Here is a 10592-nt window from a genome sequence, read left to right as displayed (position 1 = left end):
TTTTTTTTTGTCTTTTTGAGACAGAGTCTCTCTATACAGTTCGGGTCAGGCTGGCTTTGATCTCACTTTGTAGCCCAGGCTGGGGTCTAGAACTTGAAGTGATCCTCCTCCTGCCTCAGCCTCCTGAATGCTGCAATTACAGGTTTGTGCCACTACATCTGGTTTATCAGAACTGCTTCAGAAAGTGGCAAAAATGATGGGGTGTGTTTAAAGTAAGGTGGAGTATATTTTGAGGGAAATTAATAGCAACATATCTTTCAGCACATTAACTTTTAAAAAAAAATATTCAGCAAGTTAAATATTTTGGTCACACCTTGAACACTTTTGGCACTGGGAATCAAATTGGGTACCTTGCGCTGAGGGCAGGTGCCGTGTTGCTGAGCTGTCTCCGAGTCCAATACGCATGCTTTCACTCCAGGTTTTAACATGATCGTAACGTGCGTGATACTCCACTCAGCACAGCTGGAAATGAAGTTGCTGGCAAGTAACATCAGCATCAGGGCGGAGCGCCTTCCAGGGACCCCCACGCGGTCCTGAGATGGGGGGCTGGGAAGGACCTGCCCCGAGTTCTCCAGACAGCCCAGAAGGCCTGCAGACAGCAGCTGATGAGAGATGATCATTTTTTAAGAACAATTCAAATGTTTTAAAAAGAGTAAAAAAAACTGTCTAACTTGAAGTTACTCTGGGTTACATTCACACACAGGGTTACATCACCTCAGCAAAGCCCCGCCGTCCAGGACATACGCGGTCATGAGCGGAGCCCACGCAGGATGAGAACATTTGGGTCTGACACAGTGAAATCCTTCTCTACTCGCACGGGGGCAGGGGTGATAATCTTGACTTCCAACCCAGAAAATACATCAAACCTGGTCTGGAAAAATTTAAAATAGCCTACTGCATTTGTTTAAGCAAGCAGAAGTATTGTAAGAGACAGTCTGGGTTCACTTGCTGTTGGGAATCTCTTTTCCATCAACTTAGATTTGACTTGCTGAATTGTTCCACTGGCAGTATCTCCCTGTGAGAATGTGATTGTGGTGACTGATCCATGTATAAATGTGTACATATGACGCATGTGATTAAAATTATTTCCACTGTGACATTTTTTTTTTTTTTTTTTTTTTTTTTGTGGAACCAGGGATTGAACTCAGGTCCTTGCGCTTGCCAAGGAAGCACTTGTTCCACTGAGCCATGTCCCTGGCCCCATGTGACATTAATTCTTAAAAGTCTACTCCAAAACATTCAAAATAACACCGTTGCAAGATTTATTTCCAAATGGTGGTCTCCGTACTGCAGGCAGCAGGTCTGCCTTTAGCGTGTCTCACCTTCTGCTTGTCTCAGCCCTGCTGGGACATGTGTGTAATGCTGAGCAAGGTAGAGTAGCTTGCTTTTCTGATGAAACTGAAGGAACAGACACATGGTGGGGAACAAGAAATTATTTACTAGTATGTCATTACTCTTGTTCATGAACTCCCTAAAGCATCATAATAACAAGGGTTTTCCAGGTAAAGGACTCGTGTGACAAGGACTCAGCAGCCGTCACCATAGCTGCCAAGCCATCCGAAGCAGCTGGTGCTCTGCTGCTTCTACTCTAGCCTTTCCTAAATGAGGTGGGCCGTCCTGTATCCTGGCCCTGTCTCGAGGAGAGGGGGCCTGGCCGGCCGCTGCACGGGAAGCTCACAGCGTTCCCATCCTGGAAGCCTGTTCCCTCCTGATGCAGCTTCCGGGCTTGAGGGGCCAGACAGGACACTGAAGACACAAAGACGGGCACCAGGGACACCATCAGCTTCCAAGTTTTATCACGTTTCCATTTATTAGAAAGAAAAAAGGTATATTTAAGTACCTGACTTTGAAAAGAGTTGTTGACACGGGCTTTACATCACCAGTCACAACTTTTAAATGCCACTGGTCCTTCTTGACGCAAGAGGAAATCAAGCTGAAAAGCCACACGCCTAGACGTTGAGGTTGGCGTTTCCATGGTTTGACATAGCACCTTAGCCCAGAACTGCGCACGGGCTCTGGGCAGAAGAGCGGACGCCTCTCCTCGCGCCGGACTCCTCCCTGGGGCGGGCCATGTGCATTCTTCTCCCAGCCTGCTCTCGGCAAGCAGGGTGTCGCCTGCTGTTACGACCATGCCCCAGGGTTGTACTTGAATAAACACTTTTTTTTAACAAAATTTTAAGCGTGTTTCTTTTTTTCTGTTTACGGTCTGCTTTTCAGTTTAATTTTCAAGTGGGAACTTGTACAGGTGAAGTAAGATGAAGGCACAGGAACGGCAGAAGACATGAAACCGATGAACTATCACCACGTTTGCATGACTTCATTCAAGTATGTCAGTGTAGATGCTTCTCAGTAAGTGACTAGCTTAGATATCCTGAAGATGGAGAGAAGGCGCTTGTCCGGCACGTGTCTGCGCTAAAGCTTCTGTTCTCCCAGCCACAGTGGCTTCCTGCAGGTAGCTCTGTGAGTGTCACCAGGTCAAGCTTTAGCCAGCTGTGCTGCTGCATGCCATCCATTCAGTCCCTCTCCTAAGCAAGAGAGGAAAATCAGAAAGAATGAGCCAGCCAGGGCTGGTGAGATGGCTCAGTGGTCTAAAGCACCTACTTGGAACAAGCTTGGCAGACACAGGGACCATGGTTCGATCCCCCAGCACCACATGCCAGCCAGCCCCGCCCCCTGGTGGGCTGAGCTGGCCACACACACACACAAATAAAAAAAAAAAAAAAAAATTAAAAAAAAAAAAAAAGAATGAGCCAGCCAGATTCACAGACGATTCTATGCTTACAAACGCCAGTGCCCTATGCATTGGGCATGATGCTGGGGTGAGTGCAAAACATGCTGTTCCCTCTGGCTACATGGAGGGAACTGCGGGACAGGTTCCAGCGGCTGGGACCTCCCAAGCTGTCCAGTGCCCTCTCGGAGGCCAGAGCCGTTAGCGTGGCAGGCTCGGTGAGTTCAGTTCGCACTGCTGTGGGCAGCCTGCTCTCTGACGCATGCAGAAACAGTGCTTGGTAAAAGCTGTCCCAGAATGCTCTCAGACTGACCTCCTTCCCACAGTTCGGCTTGGTTTAACCCTGACTTAAGGTCTGCACTCCCTTCCTGTGCACAGAGGCCTCCTATATAACTGAAGGACAGCACGGGGGAATGCGTCTAAGACCCATCGACAACTACTGAAGCAGCAGGTGTTATTGTCCTCAAAAATTATAGATGCCCAAGTAAGGCTTTTGCCTTATAAAAATCTCATTCATGAATACTTTGGAATTAGAAGATAAGCTACATCCACCTGCCTTCCCTTTGGGCCCATGACACCGAGCACTTGGGACATGAGGGGGTCTGGCTCTTCTGGGGCGCAGGTGTGCTCCCTGACAGTGGTCGCAGAGAAGCCCCTGCTTTTGTGATTCTTCCTCTGGTCTCCTTGTGATTCTCAACTTTCTTCCCCAGTAGTAGGGATTGAGCCCTAAACCATTTTCTCACTGAACTACATCTTCAGCCCTGTTTTGAGAATCACTAAATTGCTTAGGGTAGGCCCACACTTGTGATCTTCTGCCTCAGCCTCCTACAGTGTTAGGATTACAGGTGCACATCCTCACCCCTGGCAGTAAACATGTTTGTAAGTTACACTTGAACCATACTTGAATTTAAATTGCACTTACCTTTGACCTGGGGGGCTTCAAGGGCAGCGGGGAAGCTCAGCCCAAGCCCCTCCAGCCGCTTTCTGCCATGTCGTTGTGAATATACCACATGGCTCTGTCCTTGCAGCAGCCTTCCTGTGGTCTGATGGTCCAGGCGGAAGGCTGAGAGAAGCTGAAGTAGAGAGCCCTACCGGGTTTCTGCACCGCAGAGGGAACAGTGCAGGCCAGAGGCAGAGGCCAAGAGACCTCAGGAAACAGCAAGGAGCCCGCGTCACTACTACTTACGTTTCTGACCAAGTCCCTCACATAGGGCAGCAGGTTCTGATTAATAAAGTCTGTTGCTGTGTGAAAGACGACGCGGAGCAGGGCTGGCGTCTGATCAGCCACCCTTCTGGCCAGCAGCATGGTCAGGATCAGCGTGGCCTTCTCCTGCTCCAGGTCCGCAGGGCAGGTCTGCATCAGCTCCCTCACAGTGGAGGCCAGGCAGCGCCTCCTGCCCTGCATGGGGGAGCACAGGCAGTCACCAACCTCGCCCGAGAGAGAAGCTATGGTAGAAGCGTGAAGCAGCACTCAGGGAAGCACCAAGGCACTGATGGAGAGCGGGATGGACAGTTTGTTATGGGGAGGCAGCGGGCAGAGGCGGCCACCCCCTGTGGGGACGGACACTCACCAATGCACCCTGCGACACTTAAAGGACTGACTTCCAGAGGTGTTGGGCCCATTTTTTCGGTAATGTCCTCCCCCACCCTCCCGCTGCCTATAGATAGGAGAGGCAGCCCCCAGACCCTGGGACTTGAAGGACACTCAGCCCCAAGGACGCATGCAGAACCAGCTGTGCAGAAAGGGTCCCGCTGTGTTCTGGAACGGCTGCCAGCCGAGCACCAGTCTCTGCCCCCCACAGCACCGAACAGCAACAGCATGGTTGCTATCTGTGCCCTATCCATGAAGCCGGGGGAGCGGCAGGCTAGCCTGTCACCTTTTCAGTCACATAAAAGTTCTCTCCTGCCATCTCTGACTCTAGAACAGGGAGTAAGTTATTTCCGGAAGCATCAGGCACACTTTGCTACACTTCTGCAGGCTTTCACCCAGAAGCGCCAGACCGTGACTTAAGATGTAGATCTCCTAATCTGCCTAAGGTCATGCTCTCGTCCCTGTCCTCTGGGCAAAGCTCCTCAGGGAGAGTTAGGAGGGGTCGCCTCACGACAAACCGGAGCGCGGAGACAGCACAGGCTCTGCCTGCTCAAAGAGAAAGTCCTGCCTTTCCCAAGCACCCTCACCAAGTCACCCAGTCACTGACCTCCTCTGACAGACTTGGGTCCCGGAGCTGCGCGCTCAGCCAGCTCACCACCCGAGGCTGGATTCTGTGGTTCATCTCATCCCCGATTGTCGCCAGTTGCCGGGCAATGTGCAGAGTTATTTCTTCTAGACTTTCAGAATCTGAGGGTTCAGGCAGAGGGCAGCAAAGACCCAGAAGGTTCAGATGATGGCGCTGTTTGACACCCTGGTCCCACCCCAGCCCACCACAGGATCAGGTGTGGCTCCTGGGCCACTACACCTGCCCTAGCAGGCCCAGGGTGCAGGGCTGTGTGGCTGCTGCCCGGGGGTCCTTAGACGAGTGTGGCAGTGGCTTTCATGGCTGCCAAAGGCGTGTATCAGCACTGGACGGGTGGCAGCTCCCAAGCCTTCAGGAAGGAGGAGCTGTGGTTGCCACATGTGTCCCCCTCTGCCAGCGCCCAGCCACATGGCCTCGCAGCTCCTATGAAGTAGCTGCGGGGTGCACTCAGGGATTGAACTCTGGCCCCTGCGCTTGCTAGGCAAGCTTATTCCACTGAGCGATCTCCTGGGCAACTGGGGTGCATTCTTGGTGGGGTGCATTCTGCCTCCACCTCACTAACTGTGGCATCCTGCCTCCCCTCCTCTACTCTGCCCCAGTCTTTTCTCATTTTCTTTTTTTCCTTGACACTTGCTATGTATTTTACCCATTCCTGCTGTCTGACACACACAAATATAATGTCTCCAGCTGACTGCTGAATACCCAGCGCTCCATGCAGGGAGCTGAGGCAGTGGTGTACTTGTGATCCCAGAGGCTTGGGAGGCTGAGGCAAGAGGAGCCCAGGTCTGAGGGCAGCCTGGGCAACTTCAGGAGGCAGGAAGAAGAGTGACTGCTTTGACTAGGGCATGAGGGCCTCCTTGGATCCTGCACTCTGGGCCTCTCATTTGGTTCACTGCAACTTGTTTGTCGGTTGAGACAGGGTCTTGCTATGTAGTTCAGGCTGTCCTTGAACTCAGTGATCCTCCCGTCTCAGCGTCCTGTGCACTGGGCTGCAGGCGTGCACCACCATACCCGGCAGCTCAGTGGAGCTTTGTTCTCTTTTTATTGTAGTGCTGGGACCTGGGTCTTTCTCTGGCCAGGCAAGGACTCTCGCACTGGGACACACGCATCTGGGCACCGCAGCACCTCTGCCCAGCACCTCTGCCCTGAGGCTCCCTCTGCTTAAGTGACAAGTCATGCCCCAAGCTCCAAATCCTTTGACTTACCTCCCTCAACTGGCTTTGCAGCTCTTACCACACTCCACCGTGCCCTGCACCTTTCCTGGGCCCCAGGCCTCCTGTCCTCAGGTCTGTGGTGTGAGTCTCTCTTCCCAGAGAACAACTGTGCCATCCGTCAAGGCTCGTCTCTACGGCAGCATGGCCAGGACACTTCCTAATTCCCCAAAGAGCAGCAAGCACCACTTCTCCTCCGGCTCCCTCAGTCCCACCCCAGGCCCCTCATCTCAAGGTCTTTCCACCTATTCAGGTGACTTGTCCCTGTCCTTTCTCCCTTGGCCACCAGCTCCGTGACCATCAGCATTAATCAGTGGGGCTCAGGCAGCCAGTGTTCTCTTAAGCCACAAGCCACATTTCTGCCCCTAGAGCTGGGAAGGCTACAAGCATGGCCCCACAATCACTGCAAGCACTACCTGGATGGAAAGCAGCGTGGAAGGTGGCAGGACAAAGAGCAGGCCGTGGCTCTGGCCACAGCCGCCACACAGCAGCTCCTGATATCAAAGTCACCCCTGCCCATGCCTATGCCTGCTCGAGTCCTTCCTTGTGCACTGTAGGACCAGGGAAAAGATCTGCTGGCTGAATCTGAAAGTGCAGAGTCTTGGTACATCCTGTGTACTATTCACAAAGGGTAGGTCTGCTATCAGTCTCCCCCACAGCCACCAGGGGGCAGTGCAGCCCCTGCATGAGACGCAGGGGCAGCGGGCCTTGGCAGGAAGGTCAGGGTAGGCTGGGGCCACATCCCCACCATCACTGTGGGTTTCTCGAGCAGCGACATTAACCAGGCTCAGGATCTCTGAGGAGTCCCTGGGCACCCAGCACAGGGCCAGGACCTGTGCATTATACAAAAGTTTGTCACTGCTACAGTGAGCTTTACCTAAGCTCCGGTTCAGCTCTCTCAACTGCCTCTCATGGGGCCGCCACACAGCCACATCATGTGCTCAAGGGGGCTCTGGAAGGTGACTGGACTCATAAGTCGCCAGCATTCCTGGAAGGTGGGGAGGAGGCCAAGGAGACCACGGGAGAGAGGACCTGGTGACCTCTCTTGTCCTAGGCCCCACGGCCAGCCACACCACAGGCCCGCGGCAGGGCAGCTGGTCCCAGAAGAGGTCTGGGCCACGCCAGAGCTCCCCTTGCTGCAGGGATATGACTTGGGTAGCTTTGGAGGGCTTGGGCCCAGTCATCGAGGTCTTCACCTGGAAGCGCAGTGCAGAGTCCCTCAGTGTCTAGCTGTCTTTTAGGTTCCCACAAATCAGAACATAAAGGTACAAATCACTATAAAAATGCTGCACCTCGCAGGCTGGGGTTCACCTCTGCCTTCACATGGCGTGGAGCAGTGTTAAAGTTGCCGGCAATGCCCCAACTCGCCAAACCGAGTGCAGGGCACGGGCCAGGGCACCCGCTACCTTTCAAAGCTCTCTAGGCCTCTGAGCTATATAAATATAGTATAGAGTCCAAATCAATGGTTTCTAACCTTTGCTTGCATAGACAGTTGAGAAAACCCGGTAAATGCTGTTCTGCACTGGCAGTCAGGAACCAAGTATGGACTGCACAACCCCTAACAGGACGCACGGTGCCTGGAACTCCAGCGTGGAGAGGAGCCCTAGGCGCTGTACAGTACTGGGGACAATGGGGACAGATCTGGGGGAGGGAGGCGCTCCGTGCCCACCTGCCTGTCTCCTCGCCCCGTACGGGCGGCTGGCCCGGTTGCCGTCCGTCTGCAGCTCATCATCGTCCCGGTCCGCCCCCAGCCCGACAGGCAGCTCCTGGCGCAGTGACTTCAGCTCTTGGTGGAAGTTGTAGTTGTTGCGGCTTTGCAGGAAGCCAAGCAGCAACAGATTTGTCACATGTGCATCCCCGAGGCCTGCTCCATTGCCAATCTAGGATGAAAGGGGGGCAGGGCGGCTCCTGGGAACGGGCCAGCATGGGCCCCTGCAGCGGACTTGGCCCGCAGAACCTCACTCTTGAAACGATTGGCAATCCTGGGATACCAGAGCCCGGGGAGGGTTCGGTGGCCAGAGCCCGGACTACAGCACCAGTTTAAAGCAGTGCCCCTAAAGCTCCAATTCTGCAGGCAGCAAGCTGCTGAGCTCCTGAAAACATCTGGCCAGGGTGAGCTTCCACAGATTGAGAAGGTCCGTGGAAGCCAGGCGGGTAGCAATCTTACATGGCATCCCGGCACTGATGCAGTTTTTGCCAAGGTCCTCTGTCAGCTCGAGCCCCTCACTGGCTGTGCTTCTAGCAGTTAGTGGCTCCTTCTTTTCTGCCACCTCCTGTGACAGGCCCAGAATGGTACTGGGCAGGGTGACCACAGGCCAGCAGTGTCTGCCTCTGGGCTAGCTCAGTCTACTTTCGGGGTACGTGCCCTTAATCAAAAGGCCGCAGAGCCATCAGGGCGGCGCCTGCTCTGACTGCTCTTCCTTTTCCTCTTCCTCTCCCCATTGTCCATCTCCATGGGTGGCACCTGCAGCCACAGGTCAGCGCAGGCAGCCGCTGTGGGAGTGCTGGGAGCACTTCTGGTACCCTGGCCACGCTGGGGCAGGAGGAGCCGCAAAGGTGGGTACTGTGAGCAGCAGCGGCTCCAGGTGCCCGGACTGGCCCCGGCTCTACCACAAAAGAGGCAATACAGGGCCCAGAGGACCAGGGCTCCCAGGTCCAGCTAGACAAACGCTAGACATTCATGGTGTTGTAAGAGGAAGTGAGGAAGATGAACATGCAGCAGGAGAAAGGTCTTTTTGTCTTCTAAGTCTTTATTGACTTACACTAAAAAGCCAAAAAACTTCTGTTGGACTTTTTTTATTTTTTATTTTTATTTTTTCAGAACCGGGGATTGAACTCAGACCCTTGCACTTGCCAGACAAGTGCTTATTCTACTGAGCCATCTCCCCAGCCCCTGGACTTTTTTTTTAAAAAAAATTTATTTATGTATTTAGGACAGAGACTACAAGCTCTCACTACACAGATCTGACCTGCAGTGATCCTCCTGTTTTCAGCTTCCCAAGTGCTGGGATTACAGATCTGAGCCACCACTCCCAGTGTCAATCGCTCTCTCAGTGTGCCGTGGGGGCGGGGCCAGCACAGCATGTAGTGCCAGGGATTGACCCCGGTCCTTGCGCATGCCTACGCACGGGCTTTAGTCTGCTGAGCTAGCTGGCCGGCCCTTCATCGGACTGTGTTTATAGGGCACACTGCTTTAATTAAAATGCTGGGGCTGTAGCTTAGTGGTAGAAACTGTGCTTAGCATATGTGAACAAAACCACATATAAACTAGCGTAGCGTGAGATGGTCAGCACACAGCTCTTCTGCCTTTACTTCCTCCGAATCTGCACAAGGGAAAGCTCCACAAAAGCTCCATGGCATCCATTCCTTACAATTCCTGCCTAACACATGTAGTTCAGCTGAGCAAGCCCAGATGCTGCCCACCTGCCCCACGGAGACAGCGTGCTTAGGAAAGAAGGCGGGCCTGGGGCTGCGTAGGGGCCGCGTTGTGCACCGCAAAGAGAAACACTCAGGCCTGACCCATGCCCAGCAATGGGGTCTTCTTTGAAAACAGGGTCTTCACAAATGTAATCAGGTCAAGAACCTTAACTGCATTTACAACAAGATCTAAATCCTGTAACTGGCATCTTGATAAGAGAGGACAGGGAGGTTTGCACACAGGGATACCTAGGGCGAGGCCATGTGAAGGCAGAGGCTGGCACAAGAGGGACTGAAGCATCTCTAGGCCTGGAAGCATCAAGAGCCAAAGGCGGGGAGCAGAGCAGGCCTGCTGCAGGCTGCAGCTCACAGGATGTCACCCCTCAGGCTCCAGCCACAACGCGATAAATCCCTGAGATTTAAAGCCACCCAGTGGGGGCTACTTCACTCCAGCAGCCCTAGGCCTCTGTCCCAGGGCTCCATGCCCTGTCCTGAGCCGTCTGGGACTCAGACCCTGGGGTTCTGTGTGCCCCTGGGGTTCCTCATTGCCGCGCTGGCAGATATGGCTCCCCTGCAGGGGCAGACACATTCTCCAGGACCCAACCCCCCACCCAAGAGCACAGCACTGACCTGGGTGTCCATGGCACCGGCAGCTGCGGGCTCCCGCTCTCCTCTGGCTCGCAGGGGTGGCGCTCAGCAGCCTGGAACAGGACACAGCCACAGAGTGGGTGGCTCAGCCTGCAGGGACACCGTGAGGGCACCTGAGGAAAGGAGGAAGAAGGAGGCCAGGGCAGCTGAGATCCCCTTCACCCCATCTTGCGGCCCCAGGTGCTCAGCCCGGGTCCTTGCTTTCCCCTTAAGGCAGAACCGCAGGCAGCACCCCGAGGGGACACTCAGGGCCCTCAGGGTCCCCTCATGAGTCCTTCTGGGCACTGTGACACTCTACTCCTTTTTTTTTTTTGTCTGTTTTTTGGTACTGGGAATCAAACTCAGGACCTCACA

General features: G+C 53.9%; 1 protein-coding gene across 1 annotated transcript; it reads right to left on the bottom strand.

Annotated features, from left to right (window-relative positions):
• Positions 1 to 2163: 2163 nt before the first annotated feature.
• Bid (BH3 interacting domain death agonist) lies at positions 2164 to 10339 on the bottom strand. Its single transcript, XM_023723925.1, has 5 exons — positions 10221 to 10339; positions 7843 to 8053; positions 4927 to 5066; positions 3915 to 4127; positions 2164 to 2525 (listed from the first exon to the last, which is right to left on the bottom strand). Exons 1-5 carry the CDS (start codon positions 10230 to 10232, stop codon positions 2514 to 2516), a joined length of 588 nt encoding a protein of 195 aa, XP_023579693.1. The 5' UTR covers positions 10233 to 10339; the 3' UTR covers positions 2164 to 2513.
• Between the last annotated feature and the right edge of the window lie 253 nt (positions 10340 to 10592).

This window comes from Octodon degus, unplaced genomic scaffold (assembly GCF_000260255.1).
Source record: "Octodon degus isolate 3935 unplaced genomic scaffold, OctDeg1.0 scaffold00104, whole genome shotgun sequence".
NCBI classification, from domain to species: Eukaryota; Metazoa; Chordata; class Mammalia; order Rodentia; family Octodontidae; genus Octodon; species Octodon degus.
This window is presented reverse-complemented; position numbering and strand designations above follow the sequence as displayed.